Genomic DNA, 24,879 nt, shown 5'->3' on the forward strand with positions numbered 1-24,879 from the left:
AACCGATAGTGTCCGCATCACTGAAGACGCTGCACCGATCCGCCTGTCGATTTCACGATCCACTCTTCCCTCACTCGTGAACAAGACCTCAAAGTACTTGAACTCCTCCACCCTGAGATGGCACTCCACCCTTTTCTGGGTGAGAACCATGGACTTGGACTTGGAAGTGCTGATCCTCATTCCAGTCGCTTCACACTTACCATTATATAACTATTGTATTTTAAATATATTTAATATGTTTTTAGAAAAAAGTAAATATTTAATACCAAACATGCAAGACAGTGCAAGACACCTTTTCTCTTCCAAACATTTTGCTGGGTATTGTGGTCAAACAGCTCAATTTTTGTTTCATCTGACCACATAACTTTCCTCCAGAAGGTCGTATCTTTGTCCATGTGATGTCAGATGAAACCAAAATTGAGCTTTTTGGCCACAATACCCAGCAATATGTTTGGAGGAGAAAAGGTGAGGCCTTTAATCCCAGGAACAACATTCCTACCGTCAAGCATGGTGGTGGTAGTATTATGCTCTGGGCCTGTTTTGCTGCCAGTGAAACTAGCCAAGGGACATGTAACCAAATATTAACATTGCTGTATGTATACTTTTGACCCAGCAGATTTGGTCACATTTTCAGTAGACCCAAAAATAAATTCATAAAAGAACCAAACTTATGTTTTATGTGACCAACAAGTATGTGCTCCAATCTATCACAAAAAAATAAGAGTTGTAAAAATTATTGGAGACTCAAGACAGCCATGACATTATGTTCTTTACAAGTGTATGCAAACTTTTGACCACGACTGTATACCGACTTGCCTATGCCATAGTTACATCATCGACTATCTCCATATGTGGTGTAGAGGTTTACCAAAGAGCTTGGCGCAAGGCTGCCATTTGTATACAGTTGTAGTCAGTAAGTTCCTTCTTTTTCCTCAATCCTCTTAGTGTGGTGCCAACTGGTTCGTACATGCATGCTAAAATGTTCCACTGTTGCCATTTCTAATTCAAAGTATCGTATAGTTCTAACCAGTGTTGGGACTAACGCGTTACTTTGTAACGCGTTACTGTAACGCCGTTAGTTTCGGCGGTAACTAGTAATCTAACGCGTTATTTTTTTATATTCAATAACTCAGTTACCGTTACTACATGATGCGTTACTGCGTTATTTTACGTTATTTTTTATGTAGTATCGGCTAGAAACTGAGGATCTGAGTGTGTTTTATTCCAGCGAAGCAGAGACGTGCTTCTGATTCTTCCTCTGCGCTCTCTGTGTGTGCGTGTGACTGTGTGTCTGAGTGTGGGAAGGGGAGGGGACGGGAGGGGAGGGGGGGTGCGCAATACAACCGTTGGCCAACAAAAAAGTAACCACAGAACACTATACGCCTATACGGTATAGTGTTCTGTGGTTACTTTTTGGTTGGCCAAGCGGACGTGACGACAGGCTGTCCTCACTCAGATCCGCACAGACCGGGAGGGGGCGTGCCTTAAGTCCGGCTGGAAATCGGCAGAAATTTGGAGAATGGTTGTCCCAGGGAGAGGCAGTGAAATTCGGGAGGGTTGGCAAGTATGAGATATTCTCACTTCTTTTCTTTTGTCGAGCACAAAGAAAAGAACATTTTAGTTAAATGTAAGTTGTGTCTTGGATCAAAGATCCCGTCTACTGCCCAAAACAACAATTCAAATCTGCCTGGTTAGGCTCTGTGTATGTCACGTGTGCCTTCCTTAGGTGAAGCCAGCTTTACAGCTATGTTGTTGATTGATTGATTGATTGATTGAAACTTTTATTAGTAGATTGCACAGTACAGTACATATTCCGTACAATTGACCACTAAATGGTAACACCCAAATAAGTTTTTTAACTTGTTTAAGTCTGGGTCCAGATACAGATATATACTATCAAATATATACTAACATCATAATACAGTCATCACACAAGATAATCATCAGGGTATATACATTGAATTATTTACATTATTTACAATCCGGGGTGTGGGATATGGAGGGGGGGGTTAGGTTTGGTTGGTATCAACACTTCAGTCATCAACAATTGCATCATCAGAGAAATGGACATTGAAACAGTGTAGGACTGACTTGGTAGGATATGTACAGCAAGTAGTGGACACAGAGAGAGAGATCAGAAAGTATAAGAAAAAGTGTCTACATTTGATTATTTACAATCCGAAGAGGTATTATGTGGAAGGGAGGGTGTTAGTTTAGGGTTGTAGTTGCCTGGAGGTGTTCTTTTGGTGCGGTTTTGAAGGAGGATAGAGATGCCCTTTCTTTTACACCTGTTGGGAGTGCATTCCATATTGAAGTGGCATAGAAAGAGAATGAGTTAAGACCTTTATTAGTTCGGAATCTGGGTTTAACGTGGTTAGTGTTAGTGTTATTATGCTGTTTGTTACTTATGTATGTTATGTTGCAGCTATTTAAAATAGTTTTGTCAATTTGTTCTGGCCTGAAATAAATTGGCCCTATGAAACATATCTTTGTCTTTGTGTGTTGTATGTAGAGCACATTGCTTAGCAGCGTTCAGTGATGCAAATGTATGTCAAGTTGATCAACAGATTGTATTATTCTCCAGTGCAATAACAGTACTAAAATGAAGGCTAAAAGGGCATTAATGGGAGCTTTAAAAAAAAAAAGTAGAAGAAGTAACTAAATAGTTACTTTTCACAGTAACGCATTACTTTTTGGTGTAAGTAACTGAGTTAGTAACTGAGTTACTTTTGAAATAAAGTAACTAGTAACTGTAACTAGTTACTGTTTTTCAGTAACTAACCCAACACTGGTTCTAACATATCTGTAAGTACACTCCATATGCACGGGTCCCAGCTATTTGGCGCAATTCCTAACTACAACATGGCTGACTGATTGGAGACACATTCTGAAGAGAAAGTCATTCAAATTGCTTGTGAATAAGCGAACATCAGGTTGAAATAATTAATTTCAACAGGACAATGACCCAAAAAACGTCAAAAGTGGTAAAGGAATGGCTAAATCAGGCTAGAATTAAGGTTTTAGAATGGCCTTCCCAAAGTCCTGACTTAAACGTGTGGACAATGCTGAAGAAACAAGTCCATGTCAGAAAACCAACAAATTTAGCTGAACTGCAGCAATTTTGTCAAGAGGAGTTGTCAAAAATTCAACCAGAAGCTTGGCAGAGGCTTGTGGATGGCTACCAAAAGCGCCTTATTGCAGTGAAACTTGCCAAGGGACTGTTTCTCATAGTCATTCACATCGACGTCCCATTGGGGTTGTGAGTTTTTCCTTGCCCTTATGTGGGCTCTGTACCGCGGATGTCGTTGTGGCTTGTGCAGCCTTTTGAGACACTTGTGATTTAGGGCTATATAAATAAACATTGATGATTGATGATTGATTGACATGTAACCAAATATTAACATTGCTGTATGTATACTTTTGACCCAGCAGATTTGGTCACATTTGCAGTAGATACATAATAAATTCATAAAAGAACCAAACTTCATGAATGTTTTTTATGACCAACAAGTATGTGCTCCAATCACTCTATCACAAAAAAATAAGAGTTGTAGAAATTATTGGAAACTCAAGACAGCCATGACATTATGTTCTTTACAAGTGTATGTAAACTTTTGACCGCGACAGTAGGTGACTCCTAATAACTGCAAAGTTTTATCATATTTAAAATCCTAAAAAAGAAGATGTGTGTTCTTGTCTCTCATAATGATTATGAATGATAGGCAACATTTAAAAAAAAAAATGTTGTTCCCCTTTTAGTAGTTTGCTATGTAAACTAAGCTGCATCCATGCTGGCATTGAAACAGGAGTTTAAAAAAAAAAAAAGACAAACTAATATATTATCCTGTCTTCCCCCCCACACAGGTATGACACCATCACCAACCAGTGGGAGACGGTGTCGCCGCTGCCCAAGCCGGTTCACTCGGCGGCGGCCACAGTCTGCGGCGGCAAGGTGTACGTGTTTGGCGGCGTCAACGAGGCAGGCCGCTCGGCGGGGGTGCTGCAGTCCTACGTGCCACAGACTAACACCTGGAGCTTCATAGAGTCGCCCATGATAGGTGAGTGGCCAGCACGCAAAAATACGTACATTGTTTTCCAACAAGTGTTTTTGTGTTTGCGTAGGACATCTTTAAACAAAGTTACGTCCACTGCAGTGGACATTTGTGGGGTGGGTTTTGTACTTCTCAAATGTGCAACTGCGACAAAACAAATAGAGGATAAGTTGTGCACAATTATTAGTAGCACTTCTCCTCAGGGAAACTGTACCAAAGATGTTTGTTTTTTTGCGAGGTCCCGTCAACACACAATACTCATTACTGTGTGCTCGACACCCGGGGCCAAACAATAACAACAATCACTACTCTCTGCCTGTGGTGGAGCCTCAGTGGGCTGCATGGAGGAACCAGCGGGTGACTTTAACTTCATCATCGCTGCAGCAAAGGGAGCATTTTGTTCTTTTGCTAAAACAACACAAATACTATCCAAACATCACTTTTGTCAGCTGTGAGATGTTGTCTGATTCTACTGAGTGTGCAAATGAAATGACATAGTAGATCTTGATGAATTATAATGCGCTGTGATGACTTTTTAAAGATGTGCTCCGAGCCGATATTAATATCAGCAAAAAAAGCAAGTATCAAATGATATCGGCTTGCATGTAAAATCGCCTTCAGCGTGTTTACTTGTGCAAAGCTGGACAGCCAGTTAACATCTAAATGTCCTCCATCAAGCACACAAGGTTGGTCTTTTCTTGTGTTTTAGTCGAGTCATTTACAAAAGGTACACATAGGCTATAGGCTATTTGGAGCTAGCAGCTACACAGCAGATAAGCACACAATAACACACAAGCTAGACATACATGATGAGTGTCCTAAATTGAACAATAACGCAATATAAAACATGTTTGTCAATATAATCATGTATCAAAGTGCAAAACCCAAAACCAGTGAAGTTGGCATGTTGTGTAAATGGTAAATAAAAACAGAATACAATGATTTGCAAATCCTTTTCAACCTATATACAATTGAATAGACTGCAAAGACAAGATACTTAACGTTCGAACTGGAAAACTTTATTTTTTGCAAATGTTAGCTCATTTGGAATTTGATGCCTGCAACATGTTTCAAAAAAGCTGGCACAAGTGGTAAAAAAGACTGAAAAAGTTGAGGAATGCTCATCAAACACTTGTTTGGAACATCCCACAGGTAAACAGGCTAATTGGGAACAGGTGGGTGCCATGATTGGGTATAAAAGCAACTTCCATGAAATGCTCAGTCATTCACAAACAAGGATGGGCGAGGGTCACCACTTTGTGAACAAATGCGTGAGCAAATTATTTAAGAACAACATTTCTCAACCAGCTACTGCAAGGAATTTAGGGATTTCACCATCGACGGTCTGTAATATCATCAAAAGGTTCAGAGAATCTGGAGAAATCACTGCATGTAAGCAGCAAGGCCAAAAACCATTGTGACCTTCGATCTTTCAGGCGGTACTGCATCAAAAACCGACATCAGTTTGTAAAGGATATCACCACATGGGCTCAGGAACACTTCTGAAAACCACTGTCAGTAACTACAGTTCGTCGCTACATCTGTAAGTACAACAGCGTGGCTTCATAGTAAAAGAGTGCGGGTACTAGAGTGGCCTGCCTGTAGCCCCGACCTGTCTCCCATTGAAAATGTGTGGCGCAATATAAAGCGTAAAATACAACAACGGAGACCCCGGACTGTTGAACAACGTAAGCTGTACATCAAGCAAGAATGAGAAAGAATTCCACCTGAAAAGCTGAAAAAATTGGTCTCCTCAGTTCCCAAACGTTTACTGAGTGTTGTTAAAAGGAAAGGCCATGTAACACAGTGGTAAAAATGCCCCTGTGCCAACTTTTTTGCAATGTGTAGCTGCCATTAAATTCTAAGTTAATGATTATTTGCAAAGAAAAACTAAGTTTCTCAGTTTGAACATTAAATATCTTGTATTTGCAGTCTATTCAATTGAATATAGGTTGAAAAGGATTTGCAAATCATATTATTCTGTTTTTATTTCTGAATTACACAACGTGCCAACTTCACTGGTTTTGGGTTTTGTATTATGGTTACAGATAAAAAGGTGGAAGTGTATCAGAAATGATCCAGTGACAAAACTCCTGTCGCACAGTGCACTTTTTGATGTTACGTTGCTGTCGTTGATATACAGTATGTCAACTAGTATATTGGACAAGTGCAGAGATACAGTGTGGATGTAAAAAGTGGATAAAGTAAAAAATAGTGACAGGCATGGACAAAACACAGCTCATTAGCATTAAAGCTACAGACACACAAATAGGTGTGTTGTCTGTTGTGATCACTAAAAGCACTTTATACTGTATCACACTTCCAATACACTATTGTGTACCTCTGACATCTCCATTCACACTAACAGGTGTACACTTGAACAAAAGACTGTGTTGTGCAACAAAAGCTCACATTTTCAACACACACATCTCCAAATGTTGGCATTTGGAGAGACGGCTGCACTGACCTTTATGCCGACGAGCAACCACGTTTCATAAATAGTTTACAGCAAACGAGGGAGGGAAGGGGTGCGAGTGTGTGTGAGAGGGGGATGGGTGGTCAGCATACAGATGTAAGCAACACACACACACACACACACACACAGACACGCACACACACACACACACACACACACAGACACACACACACACACAGGAGATTGATGACTGTAGAGCACTATTTTTGTTTGCCGTTTCTTGTTCACGCTGCGAAAGATCACTCGTCACTTTTGATGAGGGTTTGTAGGCCCTGCAACGCGTGCACACAAGCTCTCACACATGCACACACACGCACACACACTTTGAAAGGTGTGTGCGGTAAGGAAGCCCAAAATCCAACCATTATTACTACTAGCCATTATTATTACTGCACATAGGAACGTGCTTGTTATATAACTCATGTCTACCTGTGCCTGGCGGGTGTGTATGCCTGATACTACTACTCTCCTGTTAATACCGCGCGTGCGTGCGCGCGTGCGTGCGCGCGCGCGTGCGTGCGTGCGTGCGTGCGTGCGTGCGTGCGTGCGTGCGTGCGTGCGTGCGTGCGTGTGTGTGTGTGTGTTTTAACGTTACATAACTACTATAGCCTCGCTCACATCTGCCTGAGCAGCAGCCAGTAACAGTAAGGGGTTAGGCCACATTATTAGGTACACCCCTCGTGCAGATTTTAACTTTGTTGTATTTTTTTTAGGCGTGTTCTAGGATGTTGTCTTGTATTTGTTTTTGGAGACTATACATTTAGACAGTAATTGAAAATGAGCTTCCTCTACTTGAAAGACCAGCAGTCACATTGGCACATTGTACAATAATAACAATTATAACAATAGAGCAAAACGATATAAGAATAAGTACATGTTGCTAATGATTGCTAAAAACACAAATTTGTTTTATAATGTATGTACATTTTTTAACCTTTTTTTAAAGAAAATATATGCATCATGGTTGTGCAAATTACGACCCCAAAAGGGAATAAGCGGTAGAAAATGGATGGATGGATATTCATAATGAAACTAGTTTCATTTAAACCAGTGCGGGTGGCACTGGGATCAGGCGGGTAAAGTATCTTGCCCAAGGACACAAGGGCAGTGACGTGGATGGCACCGCCACTGTACCAACCCAGCCAAGCAAACTCTATGGTGGTAAAATAAATATGAACGGTAAACAGAAAATTAAAAAAATCAAACGGAAAAACTGATAAGTTTTTTTCATATTGCTATTGTTATTTAAATGTATTGTTGTACTGCTATTAGTTTGTTGTTGTTTATTTGTGACACATTTATATCCGGTAGTTCTTTTAAATTATGTTTAAAGTTGAGTTTTGGTAGTACAATAAATAATGTTTTCAAATTAATACATAATCATGTTTATAGTTGTGATTTCAATATCAATCAAAAATAATTGTGATTACCGGTATTATTTATGCCATAATCGTCCAGCTCCGAACTCAAGCCCCAACTCAGCCCAAACACCAACCCCAACCCAAAGTGTTATTCAGGAAGTACAGAGAGCACTCCTGTCATATAGATGATCTTTGACATGCCTTCATCTTTAAATCAAACTTGAATGTGTAAATCTGGCTAATATTTGTTGACGTAAAAGCAGATATGACAGAACCTATTACATACTGTACTATATTAAACTACTGTATATATTATAAAATGTATATATTATATACTGTACCATATTAAACTACTGTATATATTATATACTGTACTATAATAAAATACTGTATATATTATGTACTGTACTGTAATCAAATACTGTATATATTATGTACTGTACTATATTAAACTACTGTATATATTATATACTGTACTGTAATAAAATACAGTATGTTATATACCGTACTATAATAAACTACTGTATATATTATGTACTGTACTAGATTAAAATGCTGTATATACTACTGTATATATTATGCACTGTAATAAATTAAACTACTGTATATATTATATACCGGACCATATTAAACAACTGCATACACGGTGGCAGAGGGGTTAGTGCATCTGCCTCACAATACGAAGGTCCTGAGTAGTCTTGGGCGGAAGGCGGCGTACACCCTGGACAAGTCGCCACCTCATCGCAGGGCCATCACAGATAGACAGACAACATTCACACTCACATTCACACACTAGGGCCAATTTAGTGTTGCCAATCAACCTATCCCCAGGTGCATGTCTTTGGAGGTGGGAGGAAACCGGAGTACCCGGAGGGAACCCACGCAGTCACGGGGAGAACATGCAAACTCCACACAGAAAGATCCCGTACCCGGGATTGAACCCAAGACTACTCAGGACCTTCGTATTGTGAGGCAGATGCACTAATCCCTCTGCCACCGTGCTGCCTTGTTTGATTAATTCATTATTGTTATTTTATTTTCAAATGTATTATTAGCTTGTGGAAAAAGTTTATTTTGATATTTACCTCAGAAGGCTGCAAATAGAAAAGAGGCATTCAATTTTTATTTAAATTTTATTTGATATGCCATTGATATTTTTAAATTATTATTATTATTTGAAACTCGATTTTGCATGTCACTATAAAGTTATATACGGTAAGCCTTGCTTGTTCAATATTCAATGCAAAACTTGTTTGGGTCCCTATTAAAAGGTTAATTTGTTCAACCTTGGCCCGCGGCTTTGTTCAGTTTTAAATTTTGGCCCACTCTGTATTTGAGTTTGACACCCCTGTCATAGACTATGAGAAAAAAGGGGTGGGGACATGTTGTCTCTTGTTACACATCAGCGTTCAAACACCTTCAACTTAATCCATGGTGTAAAATACACACATGCAGTCAATAAATACTCATCGTTGTTCACGCCATGTTGGCGTTTGCGTGCTTCACTTGGTGTCCAACAGGAAGAAGGAGGGAGAGGATTTGAGAATGTGTGGAAAATCCAACATGAAAAAGTACCGGTAGTTGTGTGTGAGAGAGCGTCACAAACACACAAAAGTAACGTTGCTGCTGGCTTGTCTCCAGATAACAAATACGCACCAGCAGTGAGTCTCAATGGTCTGGTGTACATCCTGGGAGGAGCCTACGCCAGGGCCACCACCATCTATGACCCCGACAAAGGAAACATCAAGGCGGGGCCCAACATGAACCATTCCAGACAGTACTGCAGGTAACACACTTTATCAATACATTCAATATTCTTTTTAAATAATGACATGTAAGAACTGCATTGTGGGTCACTATTTAAGAAACAATGCATTTGTAAGTATTCTTTAGCATTTATATTATTATTTTTTACATGTGGCGTTATATTTGGATGAGAATCAGCACCTCCAAGTCCGAGTCCATGGTTCTCGCCCGGAAAAGGGTGGAGTGCCATCTCCGGGTTGGGGAGGAGACCCTTCCCCAAGTGGAGGAGTTCAAGTACCTAGGAGTCTTGTTCACGAGTGAGGGAAGAGTGGATCGTGAGATCGACAGGCGGATCGGTGCGGCATCTTCAGTAATGCGGACGCTGTATCGATCCGTTGTGGTGAAGAAGGAGCTGAGCCGGAAGGCAAAGCTCTCAATTTACCGGTCGATCTACGTTCCCATCCTCACCTATGGTCATGAGCTTTGGGTTATGACCGAAAGGACAAGAACACGGGTACAAGCGGCCGTAATGAGTTTACTCTGCCGGGTGGCGGGGCTCTCCCTTAGAGATAGGGTGAGAAGCTCTGTCATTCGGGGGGAGCTCAAAGTAAAGCCGCTGCTCCTCCACATCGAGAGGAGCCAGATGAGGTGGTTCGGGCATCTGGTCAGGATGCCACCCGAACGCCTCCCTAGGGAGGTGTTTAGGGCACGTCCAACCGGTAGGAGGCCACGGGGAAGACCCAGGACACGTTGGGAAGACTATGTCTCCCGGCTGGCCTGGGAACGCCTCGGGATCCCCCGGGAAGAGCTGGACGAAGTGGCTGGGGAGAGGAAAGTCTGGGCTTCCCTGCTTAGGCTGCTGCCCCCGCGACCCGACCTCGGATAAGCGGAAGAAGATGGATGGATGGATGGATGGTTATATTTGTAATTCACAGTTTTGTATTTTGTTAAGATTAAATTCAAGTTTTCATTTATTTGATTTTACTTTTTTGTTATATTCTTCCATTTAAAGGGGAAGTGCATTCTTTGGGGGGATTTTGCCAATGGTTCACAATCATTGTGAAAGACAAGAAAACAAAAGATCTTTCTTTTGTTTTGCATTCTAACATGTAAAAATCGGCTTGTGGGTGGCTAGCAATGTAGCTAATGGGAGCATTTAATTCTACCTCTAAATCACTTTGTAAATACATTCAAAAACGTCAACAATACTTCATTTACGGTCCGTAACCTGCATAATAAACAAGCTGTAGCAACATTGTTATTGTAAGAGTGAACACTGAGGAACTCTTTTTCTAGCGTACTAACACATCGGCGTGCTACGGTATTAGCTGTAAAAGCTAACTACAGCAAGAGATAAGCTCGCTTCTACATCAACTACGATAGAACACCAATCTGTACTGACTGAAAAACATGAACAATCATATTACAGTATCTGTAAAGTATAGCCCACATTTCATGTTTTGTTTGTACACAGCTGGCCAGACAGTGTATGCACTGTAGTTGTAACAACGAGCATGACGTGCTGCGTCTATCATGATCGATTTTAAAAAGTGACTCACAAGATGGACAGTTAGTCCAGCAGGCCAAGCACGTTTTTTCCAGCTTATTTTGGATAAGCACTCCAATTATGTCGAAAAAGCTTGTCTCCAAATTCCACATTTACAGCTCTCTGTCACACCGACATCACTCTCTCGGCTTCCGTTTCACCTTCTCTTTATGCTCGCTTCTGTAAGCAGAAGTTCATCCTCCGTATGTTCAGGTTCAAAAAGATAACATTGTGAATTCTCATTTGTCCAAAAATAGTCGTCTTCACTGTCTGTTACCAAGTCTGCCATGATTACAACAGTGTTCCCAACTCTGAGACTTTGTCGCTAAATGTGGTGACTTTCCAGTCCTCTTGGCTACTTTTTTTGGTCAACATCTACTAGCGACAAATCTAGCCACTTCTTCCAGTGTAATTGGAGACTTTTTTGAGTCTTGGAGACTGAGGTGAAAGCGTCATCAACGAGCAGGGACAGGTGCTGCCGGTCAGAATCAGAATCAGAGTCAGAATTTCCGTGTTCCTAACCAGAAGTTCAGACTGGAATTTTAAATGCAAATGTTTCTTTACTTTTACTGTCACACTTATATACATCACCTAATTTGATTTGCCTACTGTACACAGTCGAAAACGTACTCACCTCCTATGTGTGTCTCTGTGACAAAAGTTGAACATGTAGCTAGCTCGTCATGTCACGCCTCCAGGCTGCACATGAAATGCACCTGTGCAGAGCTGCCACTGTTTCCACCTGGGCTTAAAGAGCGAGGTGTAAAAATGTCTTCACTGTCATGTCAAGCTAATATAAAATCACTGCAAAGTCCCAATTCCATCGTTCATGTTAATGAGCCAGTCATTAGATATGCTTCTTTAGTGAACATCACAACCCTCTATTCTTCTAATCAAATTTGATACTTGTAACTTTTATCAATGCAGAACAAACTTGATTAAAAAAACAACTAAGAAACAAAAGAAGAAAGGTAATCTGCAGTTTTAATCATAAATATATATATATTATTTTTTTTACTCACTTTTGTATCTTCTACAGCAGGGGTCGGGAACCTTTTTGGCTGAGAAAGCCATGACATTTTTTTCAAATGTATTTCCGTGAGAGCCATATAATATTTTTAACACTGAATACAACTAAATGCGTTTAAGTAAGACCAACATTTTTAGAGGATGACAAGTCTCTTATTCTTTTTTAATAACATTGTTATTCTGAAGCTAACCAATAATACATAAAATACTTCTTACCATTAATGCAACTTCTTGAACAGGTGCGGTAGAAAACGGATGGATGGATTAAAATGCATGAGAATGTTTTATATTTTGAACGTTATTTTTAACACTGTGATTACCAGAGTAATTATTCAGTAATTATTGTGTTAAACAGTGTCAGCTAAGATGTATCTGAGAGTCAGATGCAGTCATCAAGAGAGCCACATTTGGCTCGAGAGCCACAGGTTCCCTACCCCTGTTCTACACCATCCATTGCCATAAATTATGCAAATGAGACGATGAGATAATCTTGTGACTTTCCTTGCTGAGGAGTGGATTAGATCACATTCACGTTTGTGTCCGGAAGTAGGAACAAACATTTGTTGCTGGAAGTGGGACGTGCGCTGCTATGGAAACGGAAATAAATGCGCGTAAAAAGTCAGAATACGGTAAATATTGAACATATTACATATTGTTTTGAAGGTGTCTGTTACTACATTATATATATACTTGCAGTGTGTATCGTATTTTTCGGAGTATAAGTCCCACCGGCCGAAAATGCACAATAAAGAAGGAAAAAAAACATATATAAGTCGCACTGGAGTATAAGTCACATTTTTGGTGGAAATGTATTTGATAAAACCCAACACCAAGAATAGACATTTGAAAGGCAATTTAAAATAAATAAAGGATAGTGAACAACAGGCTGAATAAGTGTACGTTATATGAGGCATAAATAACCAACTGAGAACGTGCCTGGTATGTTAACGTAACATATTATGGTAAGAGTCATTCAATTAACTTTAACATATAGAACATGCTATACGTTTACCAAACAATCTGTCACTCCTAATCGCTAAATCCCATGAAATCTTATACGTCTAGTCTCTTACGTGAATGAGCTAAATAATATTATTTGATATTTTACGGTAATGTGTCAATAATTTCACACATAAGTCGCTCCTGAGTATAAGTCGCACCCCCGGCCAAACTATGAAAAAAACTGCGACTTATTGTCCGAAAAATACGGTATATAAAATGTTGGAGGGTTCTGAAGTTGTTTTCGAGGACTTTGAAGGCTACAACAGTACCTGCATCCTACAAGCGTTTTTTATCATCTTTAAAATCATGTCAAAAAAAGACGTGTGTTGTTGTCTCTCATAATTATTGTGAATGATAGGCAAAATTCCAAAAAAGTGCAGCTCCAGCTCCCCTTTAAGTTATTTATTAGCTGTATATTATTTGTATAGATTAATTTGAATTTCTTATGCTTCCCATTTCTAGCCAAATTGTTTTATTTAATTTTTACTATATTTCATGTTATTCTCACATCAAAGGTTTATCATTTTTGAATTTCTCCTTTTCAATTGTATATATCTATCTATCTAAATAGATAGATATATACACACCCACACATTACCTTCTTCCACATAAATTATTGAGTACCGTTATATATTTTTGTTTATTAATATTCTAATAATTGTATGTTATTCTTACATTAAAGTTTATTATTTGAAAGTTTCCCATTATTCATTTCAGATATTTTTCAACATTTACAAAAATTTTACTTTTTAGTTTAACAAAAAATGGTCTTTACTAAAAAAAAATGTTTTCATAGATTAATAAAAAAAATGTATGAAAGCAATTTATAGTAATTTCCCTTCTTTATTTGGACATATCTGCAATTTTGTATCAAAGAATTCTGATACTACAGTATACTTTTGTAAATTAACGTCATATTTGATTTCCTTACCAAAGTTTGCCAGTAAATAATAATTGTAAAGTGACGATATCCATGCATAAATAATACAAATAAATAATAATTGTAAAGTGACGATATCCATGCATAAATTGTAAAGTGACGATACTGATGCATACAATAAGGGTGTCCAAACGCCAGTGCAGGGCCGTTTGCAGTCTCATGGCAGCAAGGCAGTGATGTCCATCACTGTCAGGTGGCTCTTCTGGAGGTCTCTTTTGACGAGCTCAGACGTTGTATTGTACTTCTTGCCTTGGAGACGAGGTGGTGCCAGTCTTGCCAAGGCAGGAGAGACATATCGACATGTTGCCTTTTGGCGCTTTTTCAGCCTCTTTTTAGCGCGCGTTAGCTTGCCAGTGTGTTGCTTGTGGACAAAGATCATACACAAAAAGTGGAGGAAGTAGAACACGCATGCTTCCGTGCAGGAAATAATGAAATCAAAAAATGTGGCAGCAGGAGAGTCGCTGCTTTCTGCAGGGGAAGCTGCACGCTCTCCACACAGAAGCTTCTTCTGTGGCTTGATTTAAGCTTTCATGTAATCATCTTTTCCACTTCCAGCAGCATTTAGGAGTGTGTGTTGCTGTAAGACCAATAGGAGGACAAAGCTTTAATCTGTTTACGGCCCAAAGTTTTTAATCCTCTCTGCACACAGACTTCTTCTATCAAATAAACACATTGACAAGAATGTGATTTTTTTTTTCATTCATGTGTATGTCCGCCCCGCAGGACAAACGTAATGTTTAGCTTCTGCTCATAGATGCTAGCCCTTCTCACACATCATTTTTCAACACTTCTCCCCCCATAGGAAATAATAGAAGTAGAATAATCTGTTCCCGGGTCAAGCTGTGGCCTTCATTATTGCTTTTAATAAAGCTACAAACAGGCTTAACTTTCTTTTTTTCTAAGTGACTTAGCTGTTACACAACGTACACAAGTGTAAAAAGAAGTGAGGCCTTGTAAAGAATACGCACAATGACCATTTGACCTACATTAGTTTTTTTAGCGGGTAAAATGAGAATTGACATATGCACCGCCCCCTTAAACCTGATTTTGTATAAAACTGATCCCAGCTGACATGTAAAAGCACAAAACGTGTGTACTCACAGCGCCGTGATCCTGGACGGGAAGATCTACGCCACGGGCGGCATCGTCAGCAGCGAGGGTCCGGCGCTGGGCAACATGGAGACGTTTGACCTCTACGCCAACACGTGGACGCTGCTGCAGTCGCTGCCGTGCCCGCTCTTCAGACACGGCTGCGTGGTCATCAAGAAGTATATCCAGAGCAGCTGATGCACCAACACCACGCAGTGGTGCCAAAGACACACCAGCCAGGGGTCCTCCACTGCTTGTGAGACACGGTGTAGCTTTGGTCTGGCGCTCGTTTGAGGACGCCAGCGTCATGCCCCCCACCCTCTTCTAAAAACACCCTGTGCAGAATGTACTGGACTTGTCATGTCGGTGGTCCATCATTGCATCACCGGGCGCAGGCAGGGACCCTCTTAGTAAACCACCTTACTTCTCCATCCTATTTATTTGTAGTTGCTGAATGTTTCAAGTCCCATTAGTGACATCTAGAGGATGGGAGGGGAAGGACTTGTATCCATGAGGACTAACATGTCAGGTGTTCTTCAAGATGCTCCCCCTCCACCCCGCTGATCAGAGGACTACTTTGGGGGAAAAAAGCACAATAATCACATGTGACTGTTATCATATATCTTTTTTTTTTCCTTAGCTCCCTTCTTTCTGCCTTGTTTGTTTTTGATACAAGTGTCATTGCAGCCCACCACCATTGTAAGTACTGTAGGTAGGTGGGCTTCTTTAAATACAGGAAGGACAAATGTATATTTTGAAAACCAGGAAGGCAATTCTGTATCAAATGTTTTTTTTCTTAAAAAAAAAAAGTTGTACGTCTGTAAATCTGTATCCAAAAAAAAAACAAACTAACAATTACTACTAAAATCTAGTCAATATAGAAAAAATAACTGTGTTGTCATTGTTTAGTGGAACATTTTTCTTTTTCTCTTAGTGATGATGCAGCCACAAAGCATTTATCACAGTAGTATGAACATGTTCAATATTTACCATCAAAACTATTCATGAAAGCCTATGGCTCCCGAGTAATCACTCCTTCTGAAATATATTTATCCAGGACAGGTGTCGGTAACCCAAAATGTTGAAAGAGCCATATTGGACCAAAAAAATTAAGAAAAATCTGTCTGGAGCCGCAAAAAATGTAAAGCTTTATACAAGTGTTAATATTAGTTATATTAGCCTACTATCAAAATGACTATGTGTCGCAGGCTGACGCAAATCTTTGTTGACAGAAATGTTGAAATGTAATATTTGTTCTAGACATTTTTACAACATTGGAAAACATTACTAAAACATCAGAGGGTGGGATAACTTCTGGAAATTACTGGCTTAAAGTGGCCAAAGGTAAAGATGAGTGTGTTCAAGTTGAAGGAAACGGAAACTGCAACTAAAATGACCTCAGATATACCTAAAATATCAGCCATCATGATGCAATATGTACATACAGCTAGCATAAATAGCATGTTAGCATCGATTAGCTTGCAGTCAATACCATCAATACCAATTATCATTGCCTGAGTTATTGAGCAGCTTGATCTATTAGCGCATTTACCGAAAGTCGACCTTTCACTACTCAGCGGCGTTTTGTTTTTTTTCAAAATATAGGTAGTATACTACACTGCTCAAAAAATTAAAGGAACAGTTTTTTATCAGGGTACGGCATGAATTAAATTGTACTTTTCTGATAAGGTTTTGGTCAGGTACGTGGCAGAGGGGGCTGTTAATCAGTTTCAGCTGCATTGGTGTTGATGGAATTAACAACAGGTGCACTAGAGGGGCAACAACGAGATGGCACCCAAAACAGGACTGATTTTGCAGGTGGAGGCCATTTCAAGTTCCTCCCTCTTGATCTTTTTTAACTGTTTTTCCACAAGTGTTGGCTTTAGCTAGAGTCATTATCACGACTGGGAGCATGAGGCCATTTCTTAACCCTCCTGAAGTTGTGCAGATTGTCCTACTCCTCCAGGATGGCACATCCATGCGTGCTGTTGCAAGAAGATTTGATGTGTCTCCCAGTACAATCTCCAGAGCATTGAGGAGATTCCAGGAGACAGGCAGTTACTCTAGGAGAGCTGGACAGGGCCGTAGACGGTCCTCATCCCATCAGCAGGACCGATATCTGCTGCTTTGTGCAAGGAGGAACAGGTTGAGCACTGCCCGAGCCCTACAGAATGACCTCCAGCAGGATACTGGTGTGAATGTCTTTGCCCAAACAGTCAGAAACAGACTTCACAAGGGTGGCCTCAGGGCACGACGTCCTGTAGTGTGCCCTGTGCTCACTGCTCAGAACCGTGGAGCTCCATTGGCATTTGCCATAGAACACCAGAATTGGCAAGTCCGCCACTGGCGCCCTGTGCTTTTCACAGATGAGAGCAGGTTTACCCTGAGCACCTGTGATAGACGTGAAAGGGTCTGTAGAAGCCAAGGAGAGCGCTATGCTGCCTGCAACATCATTCAGCATGACCCGTTCGGTGGTGGGTCAGTGATGGTCTGGGGAGGCATTTCCATGGAGGGACGAACAGACCTCTACAGGCTAGAGAACGGCAGTCTGACTGCCACTAGGTATAGGGATGAAATCCTTGCACCCATGGTCAGACCCTACGTTGGTGCAGTAGGTCCTGGGTTCCTCCTGGTCCACAACAATGCCCGGCCTCATGTGGCAAGAGTATGCAGACAGTATCTGGAGGATGAAGGAATTGACACAATTGAATGGCCCTCACGATCACCTGATCTAAACCCGATAGAACACCTCTGGGACATAATGCTTCGGTCCATCAGACGCCGCCAGGTTGCTCCTCAGACTTTACAGGAGCTCACTGATGCCCTTAAACAGATCTGAGAGGACATCCCACAAGACACCATCCGTCGTCTCATTAGGAGCATGCCGCGACGTTGTCAAGCATGCATACAAGCACGTGGGGGCCACATAAGATATTGAAAATAATTTTGAGTTGCAAAATGAATGAGCCTGGCACATCATTTTTTCACTTTGATTTTTGTAGGCTGAAAACTTTTATTTCCATCAAAAGATGTGGCATTCTTTTGTTCCTGAGACATTAAACTGTCCATATCAGTATAGATATCCAACATTTTTTTTTTTCACCATTGAAATCTGATGTGTTTTCAAAGTGTTCCTTTAATTTTTTTGAGCAGTGTATTTTAGGTTTGCAGAAATATCTATTAATAACCTCAAACTCAAATAGTCAACAACTATACTTTACTGCAGTGACATATTGCTGGTCATGTTGCCAAAACTACTGTGATTTAGGATAGGTTAGGATAGACTGTCATTTTCCCACAATGGAGAAATGATGTGGCTAGATTGCTGATACCAACAGTCCACAAAAAGTAAGGTGAAAAAAAGTGGGGGAACCTTAAACAACACAAAGGACATTAAATACATTAAAAGAGCACAGAACTGATGCAAGCGGCTGCCGCTTCAGCAGCACCATTTCGACATGGCAGCTACAAATTAAAAACTTTAAAAATTGCAAGAAAAGAATATTGCACACATACGATTGCATCATGCACAGACAAGCAACAAAAACACAATTTCAACAGCTACATACACCTTGGTGGCCTCTGCTGTAGTAGCGGGGCGCACGGTCAGCGACGGGTCGAGCGATAGGAACAGACCAAACGAAGCAAACCAAGTGAGCCGACTCCATCCTAGGCTGCCCACTAGCTCTCAGCGAATGTCCAGTCCGCACGAATGAGCGAGATTTCGTCCGGGCATTGTAAAGCTTGTCCATCCCGACACTAGCTCCGCAGCTCCATTTTTTCCTTCTCTGAGGCAGATCCGTAAGTTCACAAAAAAGCACCGCAGAAGTCACAAAAGTGTCACCCGTTGCTGTGCAGTCTTGAATGGGCACAAACCAAAAATATCAGCACCATTTTGGAATAGAAAAATTATAAGCCTTTTTTCTCGCGCTTTGAACCATGTGCTTTATACCATGGTGTGTCTAATTTTTGGATTTTTCCGTGTTTACAAGATTCACATGCAGCCAATAAATGTTGCCTTGTCTCATCACACCAATGAAATCATTTACATCAAATCAAACGCATTTACAATTATTCAGTAAGCCATTTAGCGCGTTATTGACCCACCCTCGTCATGGAGAAGAAACTACGAAATGCACAAGACGCAGCCCCAAAGCCAGAGGCGATTGATTGACTCAGCTATTGCAAAAAGGAAACCGGTGCTGCAAGAAACAGAAGTCAACCACAACTAACAGGCCCTGAAAGACAACCGCCTCATGCCGGAGAAGAAAACTTCAGTGGATTCGGGCGAAGATGGCGCTCAATGACTTCCCCAGTAGGGTACTTTCTGTATATCGTGTTACAGGCTTTCTTTTCTTACATTTGTGAATGAACATAAGCGCCGGTGTAAATATTTCATGTTTCAATGTGAACACCTGCGGCTTATAGATGTGTGCGGCCAATATGCACACTTAGGTGGGTGTGGCTTTTATTTAGGTGTGCTCTGTAGTGTGGTAAGTAAACTTGCATTTTGCGGTAAAACTGAGATGCTCCATTACTCCAACCTGATGTTTGCTTATTCACAAGCAATTTGAATGACTCTCTCTTCAGAAAGTGTCTCCAATCAGTCAGCCATGTTGTAGTTAGGAATTGCGCCAAATAGCTGGGACCCGTGCATATGGAGTGTACTTACAGATATGTTACAACTATACGGTACTTTGAATTAGAAATGGCAACAGTGGAACATTTTAGCATGCATGTACGAACCAGTTGGCACCACACTAAGAGGATTGAGGAAAAAGAAGGAACTTACTGACTACAACTGAATACAAATGGCAGCCTTGCGCCAAGCTCTTTGGTAAACCTCTACACCACATATGGAGATAGTCGCTGACGTAACTATGGCATAGGCAAGTCGGTATACAGTCGTGGTCAAAAGTTTACATACACTTGTAAAGAACATAATGTCATGGCTGTCTTCAGTTTCCAATCATTTCTACAACTCTTATTTTTTGTGATAGATTGGAGCACATACTTGTTGGTCACACAAAACATTCATGAAGTTTGGTTCTTTTATGAAATTATTATGGGTCTACTGAAAATGTGACCAAATCTGCTGGATCAAAAGTATACATACTGTTTTGCTGCAAGTTTCACTGGCAGCAAAACAGGCCCAAAGCATAATACTACCACCACCATGCTTGACGGTAGGCCTGGTGTTCCTGGGATCAAAGGCCTCACCTTTTCTCCTCCAAACATATTGCTGGGTATTGTGGCCAAACAGCTCATTTTTTGTTTCATCTGACATCACATGGACAAAGATAAGACCTTCTGGAGGAATGTTCTGTGGTCAGATAGACCCATAATAAATTCATAAAAGAACCAAACTTCATGAATGTTTCTTGTGACCAACAAGTATGTGCTCCAATCACTCTATCACAAAAAAATAAGAGTTGTAGAAATTATTGGAAACTCCAAGACAGCCATGACATTATGTTCTTTACAAGTGTATGTAAACTTTTGACCACGACTGTATGTCACCAAAGTCTGAGATTCCAAACGCCTCGTTTTGAGCAAGTTTGAAAGAAGGTGAGATTGTTTATAAATGGTTTGATTTCACATTTCACTTATGGGACTTCCCAAATACAAAAAAACAGGTACAAACAGGTGAGAAAAGCCCCTTGAAAGTGTGGTGTCTCTGACAGATAAAAACATCTCTTCAGATTTACAAAATCATTGTGTGAACCTCACTTTAGTTTCTTGGGGAAAGATTCTGTTTTGTTATGACAATGTTCTTGACTTTGTAGGTTCCACTATTCCCCATTGCCGCAAATAAAATGAAAAAGCATTTTTACAGGTTTTTTTTTTTTTACAGTTTTGCACCTTTTATTCAAGTATATCACAGCAGTGCATTTGAGAAATACAGTAAGAGATTCCATTTGAAATATAACTTGCACTAAAAGGTCACAATAGCAGGCTGTCATGTGTTAAATATTTCAAAATGAACAGCCAACAGGAAAGACTACTGTAATTTAAGAGTGGCAAAAAAGAGAAACGGTCAGGAAGAACAGGAAACTCTCCCTCTGCATACTGGACTAAATTGTCTCAACTACCAGACAAAAATTGGTTGTTAGTCCAAACTGGCTACCGTCATAAGAAAAGGAATCTAACAATGTATGACATTTAAACTACCCATGTTTTTATTCCCAAACCTGGTTCCAATTCCAAGGTCTTTTGGCAACATAACAAAAAGGTCTGGCCCTGTTCCTGCACAAGTTCCAGTATGCAACAGTCTCGTCACCACAACAAAATGATAAAAAAAAAAGACAGCGGGGAAATAAATAGAAAAGCCGAAAAAAAAGAAAAGGGGTGCATGTTGTGTTGAACCTGAGAGACCAGTAAACCTTTCGCTTCCTCGGACACCCCCCCTCCCGACAACCTGCTACACAAATGCTACGCACTAGCCAGGCTTCCAAAATATGTTGGGAAAAAAAAAGGGACAAAAGAATAAAGCCGTGTTAATTGAGCTACAATAAATACATGAGATGACGTCTGTCAAAGCAGGACAATGTGTCACATGGCGCACAAAATGTCGGGAAATTAAATGCAATGAAGAAGCTATGAGGGGGGGGGGGGGATGGGGTACCGACGGTGGTGTGACAGTATTTTAGCTCTTTAAAAAAATACTGCTTGAGTACCGAGTAAACAAGTTGACAACAAATCGCGCTGAGGTAGCTTCGGTTCCTCGCTCTCTGCAGTGGTCTGAACACAGCTTGCATAAGTATGGCCATATTTTTGTATTTGGAGGGGTGGGGGGCTGGGCGGTGTACTTGTGGGTGCCTCACAGTGCTCCAGGGTGACAAAATAGATGAAGCCAAGTTGATCGGGTGGAAATGAAAACCCAAAACGTGATGGGGCACTGCCTAGAACGGCCTACGAATAACTCGCCAACACAACGCTAAAAACACATTATAATTATTATGAGCGATTATTAAGGAACTTTTTCTGTACCGGGAGCAACTTGGCATGTCGCAAGTGGCCCTCGGAGCGTACATTATAGAACACTTCAAATGCTGCAGGCTGGACTCATTAAGCACACATTTAAATTACCTTGCTAGATGTTTTCAGCACTTCCGATATTTTACTCCCAAAGCGGCACAATTTGAATAAGCATGAAAAAAATGCAAAATGTGGAAACCTAAATCAGTTGCAAGTTATCTGCCAAACACACTGCAGCGTCAACAGGATGTACAATTACAAAAAAAAACACCCAAGTAAACCAAAGACTAGACCGTTTATTATGTAAAATGACTTTAGCCGAGGTTAGCGTCTTTTAAAGCGCAGGGTATAAAAGTCAATTAAATGGTAGATAATGTTTAATAGTCGTAAATATATATTTTATTGTTCACTTAATTCTAAGGGCCATCTGTTTTGACAAGCGTACTTGAATGGCTTTTTAGACGCGTGCCAGTTATTTTGGGTGTTCAGTACATACGATCAAAATCGGTGACATCGAACATCACATGACATGTCAGCCGCGTTTTGGTGTAAATATAAGACGCCCTTTTACTTTGAAGGAAAAGTCAACAACATTTTTACTAGTTGGACTCTGGGATTTTTGCATGTCAATCAACAGGTGGCGACACATGACTCCACCAAGTGAGTGTGATCTTTTCTTCCTGTCACTCGCATACGCAAATAAGTGTTTCCCCCAGTAATTTTGGAGCAAAATCATTATGGAGTTGATTAAGATCAAAACATGTCATTTTACTATATCATAGTAATGTAATTCTCATATCGTAATCTTTACAAATAGTATTTGAATTAAATTATTAGTATTAGTATTAAAAAGTATTTTCTTCTGTTTTCAAAAAAATGGTCCTAAATTTATTTATGGTTGTCTTATATTCAGGTCAGTACGTCACCATATAAGGACTACATCGGAATGGGCCACTTTTACACCTCGCAGTGTCAATTTAGCCCAAGCAACCCTCGTTCATTATCAAATATGTTAAGGCACATGCTAGACAGTGCGAGCGACAGACGGGCGACTTGTGCGGCGTCCTCGCTCGGGAAGGGGCCGTTGAAAGTAGATGGCCGTGTGGCAAAACGTGGTGGGGAAACGTTCATACTGCGAACAAAGGTTGGGGCCTCCCAGAAAAACAAACGTAGCGCAATCTTCTAGGACAGGAGCACCAGAAGCGGCGAGCGGATGTCGCCGCCTACAATAACGAACAAACAACTGAGCAAACATGGCGGAGGGCTGTGTAATCTGTTGGCGCCAAAGCTTTTCGGCACAGTCGCGGGTAAGCATCCTCAAGGCTGGCTCACATTTTAAACTAATCACCTTGAGGGGAAAAATGGATGATGCCAGTGACTATGGCGCTCCACTTTAGGGCGAGAGTAGCTCAGCGGTGAAGGTCAATGATTCAGAACATTATCGTTCCTCTCGCGGCACCGTCCATTCACACTTCTGCTGGTGAGGCTGTGTGTGTGTGTTTGTGTGTGTGTAAAGAGATGCATGCATACCAAGTGTGAGAGCTGTGTTGCCTTTTACTGGTCATCCAAGAAGCAGCATGGCCTACAGTTAGAATAGCACCCAAGTAGCACCCGTCACATTTAGTGTGCACGTGTGTGTTGGTGTGACACACCTCCTGGGGTTTGGTTGAGTAGAACAGGTCTGGATCTGTCCACGCTTTCCTGAGACGATAGCACCATTGAATGTCTCTATTCCCTACGCCGTCCCAGTTTGAAGATGATGATGATGATGATGGGCGCCGAATAGGTTGCAGGCTCCTTCGCTCTCAGCTTGTGTGTCTTTGTGGTCCCGGGGGTGTTTCTCAGGGTCTACCTGAGGAGGTTTAGCGTCACCGTCTCAGAGGAATGTGTCAAAATGCTGGATCCTGTCCTCCATTTCCTGCAACACACAATAATAACAATGTTGGTGTTAAGGTGACGGGCTTATGCTGGGAAGGCGCCTTTGTGAGCATGATGAATGATGTAAAAGTGATACAGAGCTATGCTGCAGCATCTTTCTGCACTTGAAAGGGGTTTTGCGTTACATGTAAAGAGAGATGGATGACAGCATTCAACAAGATGAATGACTGATGCTGCAATATATGCTGCTGCAGTATGCCAAACATTGAAATATTTAAATGTATGCCTGGACAACCACTACATTATACAAAAAAGACAAAAAGGTTGGTCTTTTGTTGTACTTCCGTCAAGTCATTTACACTGAATGACTTGTAAATGACTTCAGCCCGGAGGTTGGGTCTTGGGTGCAGTTGGGTGTTCCAACAGGACAATGACCCCAAACACACGTCAAAAGTGGTAAAGGAATGGCTAAATCAGGTTAGAATTAAGGTTTTAGAAAAGTCCTGACTTAAACCTCATTGAGAACATGTGGACAATGCTGAAGAAACAAGTCCTATGTCAGAAAACCAACACATTTAGCTAAACTGCACCAAAAGCACCTTATTGCAGTGAAACTTGCCAAGGGACATGTAACCAAATATTAACATTGCTGTATGTATACTTTTGACCCAGCAGATTTGTTTACATTTTCAGTAGACCCATAATAAATTCATAAAAGAACCAAACTTCATGAATGTTTTTGTGACAAACAAATATGTGCCCCAATCACTCTATCACAAAGA

General features: G+C 40.8%; 2 protein-coding genes across 5 annotated transcripts in view; one reads left to right on the forward strand and one right to left on the reverse strand.

Moving 5' to 3' along the window:
- Nucleotides 1–16,368, forward strand: part of LOC133576296 (kelch-like protein 29) — a 490,295-nt gene extending 473,927 nt beyond the window's left edge. The window contains exons 14-16 of one of the 2 annotated variants that reach the window (XM_061929422.1): nucleotides 3,865–4,058; nucleotides 9,531–9,675; nucleotides 15,256–16,368. In XM_061929422.1, coding sequence (XP_061785406.1) covers nucleotides 3,865–4,058; nucleotides 9,531–9,675; nucleotides 15,256–15,439 — 523 coding nt within the window. In that variant the 3' untranslated portion in view covers nucleotides 15,440–16,368. The remainder of the gene's footprint in view (nucleotides 1–3,864; nucleotides 4,059–9,530; nucleotides 9,676–15,255) is intronic. The other variant, XM_061929421.1, reaches the window with a different exon arrangement.
- A 5,644-nt stretch (nucleotides 16,369–22,012) lies between these two features.
- The window catches only part of atad2b (ATPase family AAA domain containing 2B), a 126,596-nt gene continuing 123,729 nt past the window's right edge, over nucleotides 22,013–24,879 (reverse strand). For all 3 annotated transcript variants that reach the window (XM_061929419.1, XM_061929417.1, XM_061929420.1), the window contains exon 28: nucleotides 22,013–24,137. In XM_061929419.1, the coding sequence (XP_061785403.1) occupies nucleotides 24,096–24,137 (42 nt within the window). In that variant the 3' untranslated portion in view covers nucleotides 22,013–24,095. The remainder of the gene's footprint in view (nucleotides 24,138–24,879) is intronic.

The sequence above is a fragment of the Nerophis lumbriciformis genome, linkage group LG34 (genome assembly GCF_033978685.3).
Source record: "Nerophis lumbriciformis linkage group LG34, RoL_Nlum_v2.1, whole genome shotgun sequence".
Lineage (NCBI taxonomy): Eukaryota > Metazoa > Chordata > Actinopteri > Syngnathiformes > Syngnathidae > Nerophis > Nerophis lumbriciformis.